Source organism: Leuciscus leuciscus, assembly GCF_965113295.1.
Source record: "Leuciscus leuciscus genome assembly, chromosome: 6".
NCBI lineage: Eukaryota > Metazoa > Chordata > Actinopteri > Cypriniformes > Leuciscidae > Leuciscus > Leuciscus leuciscus.
In genome coordinates, this window is record NC_138730.1 from 5,419,976 (window position 1) to 5,439,800 (window position 19,825).

The 19,825-nt window shown below is 47.5% G+C and overlaps 2 protein-coding genes across 5 annotated transcripts in view; both read left to right on the top strand.

Annotated features, from left to right (window-relative positions):
* The window catches only part of LOC309501939 (uncharacterized protein), a 109,722-nt gene that overhangs the window by 49,797 nt on the left and 40,100 nt on the right, over positions 1–19,825 (top strand). The window lies entirely within an intron of this gene.
* Positions 1–19,825, top strand: part of LOC309501922 (NACHT, LRR and PYD domains-containing protein 3-like) — a 45,054-nt gene that overhangs the window by 11,086 nt on the left and 14,143 nt on the right. For all 4 annotated transcript variants that reach the window (XM_082174209.1, XM_082174210.1, XM_082174208.1 and 1 more), the window contains exon 7: positions 17,973–18,146. In XM_082174209.1, coding sequence (XP_082030335.1) covers positions 17,973–18,146 — 174 coding nt within the window. The remainder of the gene's footprint in view (positions 1–17,972; positions 18,147–19,825) is intronic.

Genomic DNA, 19,825 nt, shown 5'->3' on the forward strand with positions numbered 1-19,825 from the left:
TGAGAAGACACGCTCAGTTGTAGTCAGCGCTTGGTCGGTTAATTTTGGCATTTTCTAAGTAAGTTACCCTAATAGGCTAGTAATAAATGAACACACATACAAAAATGTCTTTCGTCCTGTAGGCGTCCTGGAGAATATTTCTGTTCGTCCTAAACACATTTTCTATCGTCCCCAGGACGATAGGACGCCGTTAGTCTCGAGCCCTGGTCTTACCTCTGTTTTAATTTAATGTTACTTTAGATAAGTGTACGTGGGAAACCTCGGCATGGCCAATGCAAAGCTATTATAAGACAAGTAAAGTTGGTTGACTTATATCTGTAGTAGTGGCCATACCTCTACTGAAGTAAACTTTACTTTAAATTCAAGTGTATGTAATTGTAGTACTCCTGTAAATAACAAGACAATGAAGAGAAGAACGCATTTGTGATGGCTTCTCGTCTCTGCATTTACTACGAATCAATAAAAGTATATGCATATTACAACTGTAAACATTTTGCATATTCAGGGTTTACAATTGCCAAAGTGACACCCTAATGGATAATTTTTATATATAAAACACTTTAACTAGCATTTACCCTTTATCTAAATAATAACATGAGAATGATGATGTAAAACACATTAAGAATCCACTCCCTATTCTCAGTTTAGAACACATACAAGTTCGTTGTCTGATGTATTACATTGAATGACAAGACATGTGAAATTCACTCAACTACATTCACTCAAATGTAACGCATTACACAGTTTACAGACATCACCGCCGCTTAACGACCACATATGTAAACTAGAAATAAATTATAACACTAAACAGTATTATCCCTTATAGATTCGAATAGTATTTATACTTTAACCAGTTATGTGGCGGACTTTTGCGCTAATCGCGGAGCACTTATGCTAACCATGTGCTCAACATGACAAACGTCTCGGGTTACGTATGTAACCCTTGTTCCCTGAGAAAGGGAACGAGACACTGCGTCGGTGACGACACTAGGGGAACGCCCTTCAGCGTAGCGCGTCTGAATTTATGAATGAAACCGAATCCAATCCTATTGGCGTTGCGTGATGACGTAGCGTGTGACGGCATAAGCGGATGTATACAAAAGCACGCCGGCACACAGAAATGTCAGCTTTTGCTATGAAGCAAGTGCTCCAGGCGGGGTGAGGTGTGGCGAACCGACGCAGTGTCTCGTTCCCTTTCTCAGGGAACAAGGGTTACATACGTAACCCGAGACGTTCCCTTTCGAGGGAACTCGAACTGCGTCGGTGACGACACTAGGGGAACGAGATACCCACTATACCACAACGAACCCCGCTCATCCTAGTGTGAAGCTGTCTTCAGGCACAACTTAGGACGAAAGCACTCGTGCACCGGGTGTAGAGGGAAGGTCCAGACTGTAAAACCTCATGAATGTGTGCGGAGTGGCCCAGCCAGCCGCCTCACATATGTCATGGATAGAAACCCCTGAAAGGAGGGCTCTAGAGGACGCCATGCCTCTGGTGGAGTGAGCTCTCACGGCCATAGGTGAAGGCAATTTGCGCACCTGATAGGCCAGGGAAATAGTCTGAACGATCCAGTTGCTGATGGTCTGTTTAGAGGCGGGGAAGCCCCTTCTTGGGCGACCCAAAACACACCAGCAACTGGTCTGACTTCCGCCATGAGGAGGACCTCTGAATATAACACTGCAGTGCTCTGACAGGGCAGAGCAGATGAAGTCTCTCCTCATCCGCCGTCACATGAGGTGGAGGATAAAATGCCTGCAGAACCATGGGCCGTGCCACATTAGATGGCACCTTGGGCAAATAGCCGGGCCTGGGATGTAAGATGGCCTTAATGTTGCCTGGAGCAAACTCCAAGCACCCATTGGAAATAGAGAGCGCCTGGAGATCTCCTACCCTCCTCAGAGAAGTAATGGCCAACAAAAAGACCACCTTAAACGAAAGGTTCTTGGCCTCAGCCGACTCCAGTGGTTCGAAGGGAGCCTCGGCCAGCCCTTCGAGAACCACTGCCAGGTCCCAAGAGGAAACTCTGGTGCGAGTCGCAGGTCTCATCCTCCAGGCTCCACGTAGGAAGCGTACGACCAGGTGATGCCTCCCCAGCGGGCCATCACTCAGAGGAGCGTGGAAAGCCGCAATGGCAGCCACATAAACCTTGAGTGTGGACGGGGTAAGCCTGTCAGAAAAGCGGTCTTGGAGAAACTCCAGTGCTGAAGCCACTGGGCAGTTAACTGGGTCCAAATCACGCTCTCTGCACCAAACGGAAAATATATTCCACTTAAGGCCGTATAACTTCCTCGTGGAGGGAGCTCTGGAAGTTAATATGGTTTCGACCACTCCAGCTGACAGGCCGGCTTCTAGGTACTGTGCCCCCTCAGGGGCCAGACCCACAGTTTCCACAGCTCGGGTCGAGGGTGGAGAACTGAGCCCTCCGCCTGGGACAGCAAGTCCCTCCTCAGAGGGATCTGCCATGGCGGGCCTGCCAGGTATGAAATGATGTCCGAGAACCATACTCGGGCCGGCCAAAACGGGGCTACTAAAAGTAGACTGACTCTGTCTCGACGGACCCTTTCCAGAACTGCTGGGAGCAGAGCTATTGGGGGAAAAGCATACAGACGTAGCCTCGGCCACGTCTGTACCATGGCATCCAACCCCAGCGGGGCTGGGTGCGTGAGGGAAAACCACAGTGGACAGTGGGACGTCTCTTGAGACGCGAACAGATCCACTTCCACTGGGCCGAATCTCACGCACATGGCCTCCACCACCTCTGGGTGGAGTCGCCACTCCCCGGGTCTCAGCCCCTGCCTCGGCAGTACGTCTGCTCCCTGATTCTGGTCCCCCGGGACATACATCGCCCTGAGAGACGATAGTCTCCGCTGGGACCACAGGAGGATCTGATGCGCCAGTCTGCACAGAGGGCGCGACCTCAGACCCCCCTGGCGGTTCAAATAAGACACCGACATGTTGTTGGTTCTTACAAGGACATGGCGACCATGGAGGTCTGGCAGGAAGCTCCTCAGAGCCCGGAACACTGCCAACATTTCTAGGCAATTTATGTGCCAAGAGGAATGATGGTCCTGCCAGAGGCCTCTCGTAAAACGGCCGTCCATGACCGCGCCCCAGCCCGTGAGGGAGGCGTCTGTCGAAATAGATACTCGGCGACATAACGCTGCCAAATTGGGACCCTGGGACATGAACCAAGGCTTCTTCCAAATTGACAGGGAACGAAGGCATCTGTGCGTAACCCTTATCAAGCGTAATGGGTTTCCCCTCGGGGAAAACCCCTTGGTTCTCAACCACCACTGTAAAGCTCTCATGTGTAGCAGGCCAGAAGGTATCACGCTGGACGCTGCTGCCATGAGACCCAACACTCTCTGAAAGTGTTTGACAGTGACGGCCTGGCCTAGCTTTAACCTGGACACTGTGGTCAGGATAGACTCGATCCGAGCAGGAGACAACTGAGCCCGCATCGTGACCGAGTCCCACACCACTCCCAGGAACGTGGTTCTCTGGGCTGGTGTCAACACGCTCTTCTTCATGTTGAGTCTTAACCCCAGGCTCTGGATGCGGGCTAGGACAACATCTCGATTCCGAATCGCCAGCTCTCGCGACTGGGCCAATATTAACCAGTCGTCGATGTAATTGAGCACCCTGATGCCCTCGAGCCTCAGGGGTGCTAGAGCTGCATCCATACACTTGGTAAATGTGCGAGGGGAGAGTGCTAGGCCGAACGGAAGAACCCGATATTGGAAAGCTTCGCCCCCGAAAGCAAACCTCAGGAACTTCCTGTGAGATGGAAGGATGGAGATGTAGAAGTAGGCGTCCTTTAGATCTATCGGGACAAACCAATCCTCGGATTGGATTTGACTCACGATGATGGGAATAGTGAGCATCATGAACCTGAACCTCCTCAGAGACCGATTCAAGTGCCTCAGGTCTAAAATTGGACGCAACCCTCCAACCTTCTTGGGAACTATGAAGTACCGGCTGTAGAACCCGGACTCCCTGACTGGTGGGGGAACATGCTCTATGACCCCTTTTTCCAGCAGCGAGTAAACTTCTTGTTCTAACACCAGACCCTGCTCTGGGTGCACGGTAGTCCAGACCACCCTTTTTCGTTGATACTTACCTTGGTGGGCGGACCCGGAACTACTGTCTGTACCCAACTTCTACAGTGCGCAGGACCCATGGAGAAATATTCGCGAGGCTTGCCATGCCTCTGCGAAATTTCCCAAGGGAACACCCTCAGGGCTGGTGTCCAGTGTTATGTGCGAGTCCTTGACGGCACCCTGAAGCGGAGGACCGTCAGGGAAAGACCGACAACGACTCACGGTGTGCGAACCCAAACGCTGTCTGACTGCAAGCCCTTGGGGCAGACAGGACAGCGTGTGCTCGCTGGAAGCTAGCGTGCCCCGAAGCGACAGAGACGGCAGGGATACTGACGCTAGCTTCCTGAGGGCCCAATGAGAGAGGGGACCTTGGTCGCTCTCTCTCGGGGGGGGCGGCCCTTTGAGGTCTCGTAAAAGCTAGGACCTCTTTCCCTTCGCCTTCCTAGACCGAAAGACGGTCCTCAGATCAGTTTTCTCGGGAGGCTGTGGGTGAGAGCGCCGCCTAGGGTCCCAAGCTTAGCTTTTGCTTTTTTTTTTTTTTTTTTTGAGGGGGACCTCTAGAAGCGACACTCTCCTTCAGATGGTATGCTGAATTAAAATATCTAACCAAGTTTTAAAGTCAGAATATTTTAATTATTTTAATTCCTCAGAATTAAATGCAGCCATAACCACTGGATAGTTCATATATTTATTTATTTATACGATCTCCTACCCGCTGCCTCGGCAACGCGAGATACGAGCAGTTACAAATTGGCTTTCATCCCTCGAGAAGAAAGTCAATATAGGCGCGAGGCTGAAACACCCGAAACGCACGACTGTGTGCGGCGAGTTATTTCACAATGAGCAGCCAGCACCCTCAGGAGCTGACTGCGAATGCCTCGCACCCACAGTATTATTTTCCAGATAGCGTATGTCCCTTTTATTGCAGACCCTTAACGCGCGCTGCCTCAACAAACGCGAGATTCGAGTCTTTCACAATATATTGGCTTTCATCTCTCGAGAAGAAAGTCAGCAGGCGCGGCTGAAACACCCGAAACGCACAGCGTGCGGCGAGATATTTCTCAATGAACACAGCCAGCACCCCTCAGGGACTGACTGCATGGCTCGCACCCACACAGAATTATTGCAAACTGCAAAGTACACTCGTAATCAACACGCAGCCTCAGCAAACGCGAGATCCGAGCTACTAGATTCTGTATTGCAATGCAAAGCTTAGATCTACGCGCCGCCTCGGCCAACGCGAGATCCCAGCCACAGAATCTGATTGCAGAGTAGACTTGTAATCTACGCGCAGCCTCAGCAAACGCGAGATCCGAGCCCCTAGATTCTATATTGTAATGCAGACTTAACAGGACATACAACACCAAACAGGACAGACTTGTTTCACACACACAGAGCGCTTGCTGAATAGCAAAAAGCTGACATTTCTGTGTGCCGGCGTGCTTTTGTATACATCCGCTTATGCCGTCACACGCTACGTCATCACGCAACGCCAATAGGATTGGATTCGGTTTCATTCATAAATTCAGACGCGCTACGCTGAAGGGCGTTCCCCTAGTGTCGTCACCGACGCAGTTCGAGTTCCCTCGAAAGGGAACTCATGACGCACTATTCATATAGCAAAACAACTGCGTTAACAATGGAGTCAGATATCAGTGATGCGCGGGTTGATCCGAAATGAGCGGGTGCCTGCGGTCACCCGCGGTTACCCGCGGTTACGAGTCATCCAAAAATATTTTTAATGATATTCGGGTCGCGGTCGGTCGGGTCGTTTGAAATAAAGATGCCAATTAAACCTTTGTAATTTATATAGTAGTATAGAGAGCATAAGCGGAGTGGAGCGGTGAGAATCTTCGCTCATCGCTCACGGAACTGTCCACCCCTCCGCTCCCCCGCTCAAAGCTACATCAGGCCGCTCCGCTCATTATCGCTCGATCAGCGCTCAACGCAGTTTGATCCGCGCTCCACTCAAATCGCCCCCCGCTCGCTCCAAAAAGGGGAAAAAAAATCTACATGTAGCCTATATCACTGTAGCTTAGACCACAGCCTTACCTCCTAAAGAACTAATGAGCAACAACAACATTTTTCAAATAGAAATGTTTTATTTCAAATGACAAATTAGGCCTATGCAAGAAGGAATATAGCCTACACAAAGTCCTGTAAAATTAAACGAATAAATGGGCCTAATAATATGAATAACAATTATATAAACAAAAATATAGCCTACATAAAAATTTAAAAAGTAAATTTACTATTAGGCCAGAATTTTGATAAGTTAACTTTTGTGCAACGCGCACGATTAAAATTTAAATGGGCTTATATCCATTGTACACACAAACTGCTGTAAAATAAAACGAATAAATGGGCCTAATAATATAAATAAAATTTATATAAACAAAAATATAAAATACATATACATAAACGTTTTAAAAGTAGGCCTAGGCTAAATTAACTATTAGGACAACATTCTTATAACTGAACTTGTGCGCAGCGCGCAGGATTAAAATTTAAATGGGCTTGTATCAATTGTTTGCATTTTACGCTGTATTTAATTTAGGCTACACTTTAAGTTACCGTATTCAATTTGCTAACCTTTTGCTTTCTTCCCAGCGTGTTCACATATCACACTGCATGTTTTCGAGAGATGTGTCTTTTTAGATTCCAAAATTAATCTTTAGGCCTACTGACTGAAACGATGTCGTTTTCTTCTACCACATAATAGTTAGTTCTCTTACGAGAGGTCTCTCGTACTGCGTAAGATATCTTACGCTAGGGGAAAATCCTTTTCCGCGAGATATTGAAGCCAAAAATTATCCTTAATTTTGTAATAATGCAAAACGCGTTGCAGCAGCAATGCAGACATAGGCGAGACAGCTCGCGCGCCTATTGGCTGCTCTGCGGCAACTGCAGCAGCCTATCGAGCGAGGCCTGGCGTGACGTCAGACCCAATCAGGGCACTTCGCGCCCGCTGCGTCACGTCCCGCCGAAATGGGCGTGGTCTAGGCCTATAAATATCGCTCGCAGGCAGCTATTATCTGATTTTTCATCCTTCAAGCGAAGCACACGCATCGCTGGAGCTGGATTAGAAGCCGCGCCGTCGAGAGAGAGCACCTTCAGCGGGACGAGTCACTGAAGTCGCTGGCCGCGCCGCCTTCCTGCCTTCCTGCTGCGCTTTCCGGCGCTTATATCCTTCTCTTTTATTTGCACTGTATTTCTGTGTGTGTGTGTCGCCGCCGCGACACACATTTCTAAAAGAGCTAGCGTCTTTTTAAAGATGCCTTCCTGCGGCTCGTGCAGAGCCACACTCAGCGACGGGGACCGCCACGTGATCTGCGTTTCCTGCCTGGGTGAGGAACATGCAGCTCTCGCGCTCGCTGACGGCGGATGCCCTCACTGCGAGCTGATGGCAATGGCGACTCTGAGGACTCGCCTAGCCGTCTTCACCGAGACTGCTCCCCCGCCCGCCGCGGCGTCGCGCCGTAAAAAGCGCCGTGCCCAGCGGGCCCCGGAACCCTCCCTCAGCCGCCAAAGCTCGCCGGTTCGCCCGCTTGCTTCCCCGGCTTCTTCTGTTTCGCTTCCTGACGGACAGCGGCCGCCGTCTGCCGCCGCTTCCGTTGATATCGCGGATGAGGAAGCCCTGCTGGGAGAGGATGATTCCTGCTCTATCCTGGCGTCAGGCAGTGAGGATTGGGCGGGCTCTGAGGACCCCGCACCCCCTGCCCGCACTTCGTCAGGCAAGAGAGCTTCCATTGAGACGGAACTCATGCGAGTACTCGCACAGGCCGCGGCGAGCCTCGGCCTCGAGTAGTCTTCGCCTGAGCAGCCCGCTCACAACCGGCTGGATGGAATTTTCCTGCCTGGGGAGCGCGCTTCGCCTGTGTCCAGACCGGCGCCTTTTCTTCCTGAGTTACACGAAGAAGTCGCCAAGTCCTGGAGCGCCCCCTATTCTGCTAGAGTGCGTCCTGCTGTTTCTTTGGCATTCTCCGCCGTTGACGATGCCAAGAACAAAGGATACCTCTCGCTGCCGCCGGTTGAAGAGGCGATAGCGGCCCACTTATGCCCGCCCTCCGCTGGACGGCGCGCTAAGCCGGCCCTACCCTCTAAAGCTTGCCGCACGACGTCGAGCTTGCTCCACCGCGCTTTCTCCGCCGCCGGGCAAGCTGCGTCAGCGTTGCACACCATGGCAACGCTCCAGATCTTCCAGGCCGATCTCCTCCGTAAGCTGGATGAGGAAGGACCTGACGCGATCTGCGTGCCGGACTTAAGGAGTGCCACGGACCTCGCTCTTCGTGCTACTAAGTCCGCAGCGCAAGCCATTGGACGGACTATGGCTTCTCTCACCGTGTCTGAGAGACATCTCTGGCTGACGCTCTCGGAAATGGCCGAGTCTGAACGCACCGCGTTCCTCGACGCCCCGCTTTCCGCCACAGGCCTCTTTGGATCCTCCGTCAAAGATTTCGCGGAGAGATTCGCAGAGGTACAGAAAGCGTCTCAGGCTATGAAGCACTTCCTCCCGAAGCGCTCCAGCTCTGCAGCAGGCCGTGCGAAACCGTCTGCTCAGAGCTCACAGCCACAGCCACCGTCCACTGCCTCCACTTCACAGCGCCGCCAGGCCAGAAGCGCGAGACCGCGCTCCCGCTCATCCGGTCGCCGCCCCGCAGGACGCGGCTCGCGACCTAGGATCACGGTGAAGCCCGAGGCCCCGAAGTCGTCCTAGCACAGCTAGGAAAACGACGGTGTTCCAGTCCCGCTGCGGCCGGACTCACACCAAAGCTATTCGCTCGTCCAGTTCCAGAAAATGTGACTGTTCCAGTGTTTTCTGCAGCCAACAAGTCGGTTCTGTCACCCGCTTGCCTGCACACAAATGCCGTTTTCACGGCTACCCAGATAAATCCCCAAAAGAGTGTATTTTCTGGTGTCCCGGCCACGGCCGATGGTGTTTCGTGTGTAGTAAGAATGCCCACTGCCCAGTGCCCATCCCTACACATAAGCACAGCCTGTCACACAGGGCTCGCGCACATAAAACCGACTCAGATCGGTTGCGCTTCAAACATGGTGAACGTGCCCACTACCCAGTGCCCACTAACACCACGTTATGCATGTCTCACGGTTTCTGTAAAAACGAAACCAACGTGCACTCGCTTCACGCAAGCGAACGATGCTTTCGGTGTGATAAATGTGCCCGCTGTCCCGCGCCCACATCCACACATAGACATGACAGTTCCCACGGGAACCGCCCAGCCCTCCCCCTCGCGGTTAACCACCGCAGAGGAGTCGAGCGCGGGCAATCTGCCCGCTGTCATCAGCGCGCCCCATGCCTCAAATGTCACGAGCGACACGCTTGTGTTACAGCACACCGAAGCTTCTCCATCGCTGAGCGAGCGGAGCGCGCTTCGTATTCGACCCCTAGCTATCCATGCAGACGCATGGGCAAAGCTACCCGGGGTTTCGAAGTGGGTGCTGAACATTATAGAAAGAGGCTATTCGCTGCAGTTTCGCCGACGCCCTCGCCGCTATGTGGCGCGCGTCGAGACCACGGTAAAAACAGAAGTAGCACATCTACTTCGAGCCGAAGTGACGAAACTATTGAGCAAAGGGGCCATAGAACCTCTCTCTCAAGATCAGAGCGAGGGAGGGCTATACAGCAGATACTTCCTGGTACCGAAAAAAGACGGGGGTCTCAGACCCATACTAGATCTAAGGCAACTGAACAAAGTGCTTGTGAAGCGACAGTTCAGGATGCTCACGACCAGGCAAATCCTTGTGCAGATTCGCCAAGGAGATTGGTTTGTGTCAATAGATCTGAAAGACGCGTATTTTCAAATACAGATAGCGTCACGTCACAGGCGATATTTGAGATTCGCCTTCGAGGGCCAGGCATATCAGTACACAGTCCTGCCGTTCGGTTTGTCCCTAGCACCCCGTACATTTACGAAGTGCATGGACGCGGCGCTCGCACCCCTCAGAATGAGAGGCATGCGAGTGCTGAACTATTTGGACGATTGGCTGATTCTAGCGCAATCTCGCGCAGTGCTCATAGAACACACGACCATTTTACTCGATCACCTCGAGGATTTGGGTCTGAGTGTCAATTGGGCGAAGAGCTCCCTGTCACCCAGTCAGAAAATATCTTTCCTGGGCACAGAACTGGACTCACTATCCATGATAGCGCGACTATCACAACAGCGCGCGGTAGACATTCGACGCACAGCGAACTCTTTTCGCTGCGGCGCGTCTGTCCCGCTCAAAAGATTTCAGAAGATGCTAGGTCTCATGGCCTCAGCATCGTCAGTGCTCCAGCTGGGTCTGCTCCGCATGCGCCCGCTGCAGTTTTGGCTGAAAGCGCGAGTCCCACGCGAAGCGTGGGCACCCGGTTTGCTTCGCCTCAGGGTCAATCAGAAATGCGTTACAGCTCTGAAACCCTGGAAAGCGAACGACTGGTACCAATCAGGTGTAAGCCTGGGGACTTCCTCGAGGGTGAAAGTGGTGTCCACGGACGCGTCCACCTCGGGATGGGGAGCGCTGCTCGAGGGCAGACCGTTCTTCGGCCAGTGGTCAGAACGGGAGAAGCTCCTGCACATAAACTGCCTCGAAATGCTGGCAGTAGACAACGCGCTGACGCGTTTTTGTCCCCAAATAAAAGGTCACCACGTCTTGGTCCGTTCGGACAACATGTCTGTGGTGTCCCACATAAATCGCCAGGGCGGCATCAGATCCGAGAAACTGTACAGGCTGGCAGAACGCCTCCTGGTATGGGCTCAGTGCAACCTGCGCTCGCTCAGAGCAGCGCACGTGCCAGGGATCATGAATATAGGACCAGACAGACTGTCCAGGAACAATGTTCCGGCAGGCGAATGGTCCCTACACCCACAGACAGTCCAACTGCTGTGGAAGAAATTCGGCAGAGCGGAAGTGGACCTGTTTGCGTCTCAAGAAAACGCTCACTGTCAAGAATTTTTCTCCAAGAGCAGGAGCGCGCTGGCCCATGTGTGGCCCCGCCGCCCGCTCTATGCTTTTCCCCCCGTCTCTCTCCTGCCTCAGGTGATAGAACGGATCAGGGAAGAAGGATGCTCAGTACTGCTGGTAGCACCGTTCTGGAAAAACCAACCTTGGTTCCCAGCCGTGATGCAGTTAGCAAGTACTGCCCCGTGGCCAGTACCAGTGAGGAGAGATCTCCTCTCACAGGCCCGCGGCTCGATCTGGCATCCTCACCCGGAGCTATGGTCCCTTCATGTCTGGGCCATCAACGGGTACATGTTGGACTCCCTAAAGGAGTATTAAACACGATCACGCAGGCTAGAGCTCCGTCTACAAGACGACTCTATTCTTCGAAATGGTCAGTGTTTTCGGGCTGGTGCACAGCCCGTGGTGTGTCACCCACAAACTGTGATGTGACGGAGGTGTTTTCCTTCCTACAAGAGCTGTTGGATGGGGGCAGGGCCCCCTCCACGCTCAAAGTTTATGTGGCGGCTATAGCAGCGTTCTCAGAAACAACGCTTGGTCAGTCAATAGGAAGGAACGATTTAGTCATCCGCTTCCTTAGAGGAGCTAAGAGACTGAATCCTCCCAGACCTCCCTCAGTCCCCGTATGGGACCTTTCTACGGTTCTGGAAGCCATGAAAGGTGCGCCATTTGAGCCTTTACAGTCAATCGATTTGAAACACCTGTCTTTCAAAACGGTGTTTTTGCTGGCTCTCGCTTCAGTGAAGCGCATAGGGGATCTGCACGCGCTCTCTGTGAGCGCGGCGTGCATGGAGTTTGGGCCCAATGACTCAAAAGTTATACTCAAACCTAAGCACGGTTATGTTCCAAAATCCCTCAACACACCGTTTAGGGCGCAGATTATCTCTCTGTCAGCCCTACCGGTCCCTGATGAGGAAAGAGACGCGAGCCTCCTTTGCCCAGTCAGGGCATTACGAGCTTATGTGTCTCGCTCGTCTGTTTTCAGACAGACGGAACAGCTCTTTGTTTCGTTTAGCGGACGTTCTAAGGGACTAGCCGCGTCGAAACAGAGCCTATCCAGATGGATAGTTGATGCTATAGCGCTGGCATACGCCTCCAAGGGCATGCAGTGCCCTTTGGGTGTCAGAGCGCATTCCACGAGAGGCATGGCCTCTTCGTGGGCCTGGTCAAGTGGGATTGCCTTGCAAGATATTTGTATGGCGGCAGGCTGGGCCTCCCCGTCTACATTTATAAGGTTTTATAACCTAGAGGTTCCCGCCCTGCAGGCCAGGCTGCTGTCGGTCTAAACTTCCAGTATTATCTGACCTGATGCGTTCAGCTCAGAATGCTGCGTTTGCTGAGCACAGCTCAATGTTCGACAGTTTAAAGCTGGGCAAACTGTAAGACCCACATTTTTTCCCATCAGTTCAGGCCGTACCCCGCCCTGTCTGTATGATGAAATTCGCGTCCCATCGACGCTACTTTATGTGGAAAAGTGAGGCTGCACCCCTCCTTCTTCCCGGACTCTCTGTGAGTTCACTGAGTGATTGTGCACTATATGTACCCCGGGCTTTCGCCCTTGGGTCTTTGGTGTCAGATCTCAGCATGCACGGCGTTTTACATTGGGTCCCCTAGCGTAAGATATCTTACGCAGTACGAGAGACCTCTCGTAAGAGAACGTACTCGGTTACTAACGTAACCTCGGTTCTCTCTAGAAGAGGGAACGAGTACTGCGTATCTTGCCGTGCATGCACACGCTCTGGTTGCTTCGATGATGAAAAACCAGATAATAGCTGCCTGCGAGCGATATTTATAGGCCTAGACCACGCCCATTTCGGCGGGACGTGACGCAGCGGGCGCGAAGTGCCCTGATTGGGTCTGACGTCACGCCAGGCCTCGCTCGATAGGCTGCTGCAGTTGCCGCAGAGCAGCCAATAGGCGCGCGAGCTGTCTCGCCTATGTCTGCATTGCTGCTGCAACGCGTTTTGCATTATTACAAAATTAAGGATAATTTTTGGCTTCAATATCTCGCGGAAAAGGATTTTCCCCTAGCGTAAGATATCTTACGCAGTACTCGTTCCCTCTTCTAGAGAGAACCGAGGTTACGTTAGTAACCGAGTACGTTTTACACCTGTATGACTTCTTATTTTCCTTTTTGAAGTAGCCTACTTTTTGAACTCCATTATTGAGCCGAGTTTTGACTGAAAATCAGTGTTGTTTTTGGCAGCCCTTTTAGTTTTAGTCTTAGTCTTAGTCTTTTGCACGAAAATGCTTTTTAGTTTTAGTCACATTTTAGTCACTTATAAACTTGATAGTTTTAGTCAAGTTTTAGTCGACGAAAACACAAAAGGTTTTAGTCAAGTTTTAGTCGACGAAAACGCAAAAAGGTTTTAGTCAAGTTTTAGTCAATTTTAGTAAAAAAAAAAAAAAAGTAGTCTTTAACAAATTAATTTAGGTTAAAAAGTATTGGAAATGGGCTTAGGTTTGACAGGTTGTAGCAAGTGTTGCAATTCATAAAACAACAGTTAACCTTAAAACCTTTGCATAATAAACTAGACTTTTTCATTGATGGAGATGCAGTGCTGCCAAGCTGTAGGCTACTTCATTGTCAGAAACCTTTTATCCCCATATTTCAAGTTATATTTTTTCCATGAATTGATGCTCTTCTAAAATTTCAGCACATTGGCTATTTTCACCAGTAATCACAGTAATAAAGGAATGGTTTACAGTTTAAACAGCAAAAAAACTTTGAGCTACTACATTACACACAGATAAAGTGGTAACAGTGGAATCACTGTTTTACTCAAAAAAAAAGCCAGGAATAAAAACATTCTTACTTTGGCAATTGTGGATTATATACTGTAATTAGTTAAATAATTATTTATGTTATAATCTAAGTTATATAATAATTATATATTACTTTGTACCAATTAGCCCACTAAACTAATGCTCGGACACACTCGGTCTCTCTCGCGCGCAGACACACTCGGTCTCTCTCGCGCACTTTCGGTCTCTCTCGCGCAGTTCGTTTCGCTTTTGTCCAGTCCGGCGCCTCATATCGAAGATGTGTGGCGAGTGACTAGCCGCAGCCGCAGGTGTGTTGTTGTTGTGTGGAATCTGATGCGCGGCATGGCGGCAGCCGGGTGGTGGGCGTACCCAAAACAAGGATAGGAAGCGGCAGCATTGCTGCTACTTTTTTTTTTTTAGCTCGAAACAGACAGATTTCACGCAAATTAGGCAGAAATGACATGCATTGTGAACGTCAGACTTATAATCATTTTCGTTCCGTCTCGTCTCGTCAACGAAAACTCGAAAACGTCTAGTCATGTTTTAGTCACCTTAGAGCCATTTTTAGCTAGTCATCGTTGCGTTATCGTCATAAAAAAAAGGTGCGTCAACGAAATCATTTCGTTATCGTCATCGTTGACGAAAACAACATTGCTGAAAATAGAATCCATCTTGCAGTCATCAACAGTAGACTGAGTCAGGCTTGACTGAGCATGCTTCAGAATCTTGGTGTGCGCGGAGCGAAATTGGAGCGGGAAATAGGGCGACGCTCCATCCTTTTAAAAATGCCGCTCTGCGTTCTGTCCAAGATCCGCCCGCTTGCTCCCGCTCCACTCCGCTCACATGCAATTTTCTATGAAATACATAGGCCTACACTTTATTGGCTGAATAACTGGCGCGAAGATGACGCACGAGCTCAGTCTGCAGGTAGAGATGGAGGCGGCAAGAGAAAAGGTGAAGACTGGGGAGTGGAAGCTCCGCAAATACACAAACAGAAAGAGCAAAGTTGCCGAAATAATGAAAGATAATGACCAAAGTGCTGGCTTTGTCATGTGTATTTCTTGCTATGCATTTACTAGCCTACTTTTAAAAAATGCGGGTCAGGAAGCGGGTCGGGTACAATATTTTCTTTCTTTTTTTTTGCGGTCCGAGTTGCGGGCGGGTTAGTTGAAAACGTCGGTCGGGTCCGGGTTGTTTATACATTGACCCGCGCATCACTGTCAGATATACAAAGGAGTCAGACATACAATGGAGTCAGATATACAATGGAGTCAGATATAAGATATAAAATGGAGTCAGATATAAGATATAAAATGGAGTCAGATATAAAATGGAGTCAGATAAAAGCTTAAATGGAATTAAATTACTTTGCCATGTGGAAAGACAGTAACACGCAGAGACCTTCACCCGTTCTGGCGGAAACCCCAATTTGGACCGATAAACGGGCTTACACAGTTTTAGATAGTGGTGCACGATATATCGGCCGATATGGTCATTTTTTTACACATCGGTATCGTTCCGATGTCAAAATAGGGCCGATGTGAACAGGCCGATAATCATTCCTGTGTATTTGACGTGTGAAGTTGAAGATGAAGTTGACGATGCTGACTCGCGATCTTCGCAGTAGTGAACGCGCCTGAGAGAAATGCACATTTCATACGGATGACATAAGCAGTGAACAGTCTGTTTTCTTTCGTTTTGAATTGTTCTGTTTAAAAGTACACATTTCAAGCTTTCTATATATGTCTCATGTCTGTGACGCAAGTAGGCTACCGTATACGCTGAGTTTCGGTTCATTTATGAGACAAGCTCCAGGTTCACGCGCCGGCGCCTCCGTGTCGTGATTCAATATTTTCTACTATATTTACTTCTTATTTATTAAATACAGGCAATTGGTTGATGAAACATTGATTAAAACTAGATGTACCGCATGGTGGTACAAAATATGACCGCCGCTCAGGCCTGCACTGGCTTTCCACAAAAATAAATGACGTGGAGCAATTTGGCTGTATTGCGTGTTTATATACCTAAAAAAAGTAGTAGTATGTGCATGTCTGTCTGTGTGTGTGTGTATGTGTTTGTTTGTGTCTGTGTGTGTGTGTGTCTGTGCGTGTATGTATGCGTGCGTACATGTGTGTGTGTGTGTGTCTGTGCATGTGGATTTGTATGTGTGCGTATGGGTGTGTGTGTGTGTGTGTCTGTGCGTGTATGTATGCGTGCGTATATGTGTGTGTGTGTCTGTGCATGTGGATTTGTATGTGTGCGTATGGGTGTGTGTCTGTGCGTGTGGATGTCAGTGTGTGTGCATGCTTGCGTTTGTTTGTATTCCTGCATGTGTGTGTGTGACAGTATCATCCTAAACCAGCAACCCTTCGCTCAACACCACCATCTACAGGCCGATGAGTGTACAGTCACTAAATGTGCACATAAATTAATTTATTTTATACCCCCCCCCCATGGATGTTTCGGTGTCCCTGGTATCGTTGACGAAAAATTCAGTAGATGACAAAAAAAAAAAAAAAACTTTGACAATCCCTATATGACCGCTTTCGCTAGCTACGCTAGCGGCGGTCATAATTAAGATACAATTAATACAAAACGAAATTAAATTTAAAGACAGGCTTTGTGCTTTCTGCTTGAGGTCTCTGTGAAAGTTTTAAAGCAGTCTTTTAGTGCCGCTTTCAGAGCGCTCACGTCCGTAACGGAGAACTGTCCCATCCGTAACATTGTTTTTTTTGTGTGAAATAAATTTCTAAATAAATGCGACTTATAGTCCAGTGCGACTTATATATGTTTTTTTCCTCTTCATGACGCTTTTTTTGACTGATCCGTTTTTTGACTCGTAGATATTCGAATATATTCGAATACATTGCTTGGTATTTGATACCCGTTCGAATTAGATTTTTTCTCAAAAGTTACAGCCCTAGTATCAGGCAGAATGTAGTTATATGGTCATAATAGGAATTGCAAAGAACAGCAGTCGTCTTGCTAAACAGTCCAGTTTGGCTCAATCCATATATTTGGCGACATAGTAGAAATTAAGCTAACATCCTTCGGGCTATGCACGTACACTTCCAGGCCGGGTCAGTAGCCTATATCGATCGGCTGCAGCTTGCTTTTACTCTAAAGTCTTGATGTATTGTCACCCTAGTAAAAAAAAACAGCCTATGTGGAGGTGGAAAAATATCTTCCTTGAGTGATAAGAAGAGTTTCGTTTCACCATTGAATGGATGAAAAGCACGCTAACAATTAAAGTATCCACTGTAGCTGCAGCCCAACTTTATTCTAGCCTACACGTAGCAAGTGTTCAGCGTGTTTTGACGTGAACCATGGACATAATTGAAAATTTATCGATGGGATTTTGTTGGGATTCACTTAATATATCAGAGATTGCTGAGGGGTGTTTATAAATATCTGGGAAATTTCTGGATGTTTCTTAATGTTTCTTAATGACAGAGGTTAGGTACAGAGCAGCCTACACAATCGTTGAACTAGGCTGGGGGCGTAAATTCAACAGCACAGTTTTTCAGCACTTGTCGATCTCACCATTTAACCCTATGAGCATGTTATACAAAACTCTCAGACATTGACATTGCCTATTCATTGCCTTTTCATCCTTATTCATAGTCTGAATTCAGGACACACTTGTATCCTTTATAAAAAATTATTTTTATATAAATATTTATTTTTTCTTCTGAAAATCTGATGACATATTTTGCACACAGGTAAAGGTGCCCAATATCAGTCATTTCTGAAAATAAATAACAAAAGTAAAAAAAAAAAAAGTGTTTTGGAAAATAGCTCTTTATTTGATTATCATAAAAATGTGTTTGAGATATCGACATCGGTAAATATCGGTATCGGCCATAACAGCAATATTAATATCGGTTATCGGTATCGGCCACAATTTTCACATCGGTGCATCACTAGTTTTAGATAATTGTAATTCTCGAAAGGGATGTTGATGTCTAACATATTAAAGATTTCTGTGCCTTTTGTTTGCCTCCATATTCAGTTGTCAGTTTTTGCAACTATCTTTCAATGCATTTGTATAAGGAACAAAATAAATTCAAGTTTAAGGATTTATATTTTTCGGGGTTTAACTGATTAATCAGATGAATGCTTTCATTCCTGTTCTAGACTCTCTAACTGCAGTGTGACAGAAGAAGGTTATAAAGCTCTGGCTTCAGCTCTGAGATCAAACCCTTCACACCTGATAGAGCTGGATCTCACAGGAAATGATCCTGGACAATCAGGAGTGAAGAAGCTCAATGATTTACTACAGGATCCAGACTGTCAACTGAAGACACTGAGGTGAGACGGGATCAAATAATTAACTAAATTAGTTATATGGAGGCTAAATATTCATAACTAATATATTATATTAGCTCTACAATTTGTTGCATCAAAATGATCAAGATCAGATCAGATGCTGCAGGTTCTGTCATGATGATGATAAACGTCAACACAGTTTAGTTGTGATACGAGCTAAAGGTCAAATAGACATTATGGGTCAGTATATGGGCTGCTATTCTGGAGTATACCTTGATAATTGAAATGCACAATTTTATTTTTGTGCACACTTCTCATCTAAATTCTAGATAACCTTTTAGTGAAATAGTTTTCTGAACACAATAGTTTTCCATCAAGCCCAGATTCACTGCATCTCTCTACAGCAGGTCTATTATGGGATCAAATTCCCGCCAAATATATAGCGGTCACGTATAAAAAAATAATAAGCGTGAATCAAAAAATTAAAAACACATGTAAAAATATATTGCACAAACTGAAAAAAAGAATGCAAAATGATCAGAATAGCAAACAACGTGGTCACGGATCAAAATATAATAAGCGTGAATCAAGAAATAACAAGCATGAATAAAAACTTTAAACACATTAAAAGTTATTTTGCAGAAAACTTAAACTTATGGTCATGCTTTCTTAAAAAGTATGTTTTCCATGGTTTTATTACTGTGTTCTTTGTGCTTTCTTGCATTTTCTGCTCATATTTTACTCTTTTGTACGCTTGTGCTGTTTTTCTCTTCGCTCTTCTTTCTATGTTCTGCGCTTGCTTTCCCAAATGTTGCAGTTCGAGTTTCATGTAAATTAGGGCGGGCTTAAGCGTCACCATTGGTCCACTAGTTCTAGATTGACAGCTACTCCTCTAGCCAATCAATCGAAGAGGGGAGTTGACGTCACACCAATGCGACTCGTGGCTACTGATGCTTATGTAGGAGTACAAGCTGTTTATGTTTGTACAATTTCTTCAATTCCATTATAATATACTAAAATGTTATTTTTCTAATACTTTTATATACTGTTCAATTTCTTATTTGTGCTTTGTTATGTGCATTTATTAAATGAATTATTTTCGCTTGGCATACCAGCGTGATTACGTCACCGCACACTTCAGTGTGTGGTGCGCGCCCGTGATGCACTTCATTCTGAGTAAATATAACAACAAAGAAGCACGTACTGCTGCGCTCTCTTTTATTTCATTTTTCTTTAATCCTTACTCTTTTTCAGGAGTGCTGCACTTACTTATACAGGGGAAGACGACAGTTCAATTTAACTTTACAAAGACTTTCAAGCAGTAAAGCTATCTGAACTCTGGACATAAATAATTAAATTCATCTTTTTTGAGATACATGAGAATGTTAATGTGCACACTGGTAATTGGTGTTAAACAATATTACTTGGCTCATGATGTCAATATGCTAAGGCTGCTGTAAGTAAAACATCCTGCAGTTATGAAACACTACAATTCGTTGCAAAAACTAAGTTAAAAACGGCCATTGTCTGAAGACTTTAGGACTTTGACCTGTCACCGCTACGCATTGCCTACCTTTTTTTTTATTAACCTCGCCAAATTTGACAAGATTATTGAAAATGATTGTGTTACAGAGAAGATATACAGAAACCAGTTGAATTTAATACAGTGATTTATTACAAACGTATTGTGTTTACTTGCATAGCTACATAATTGCATATTA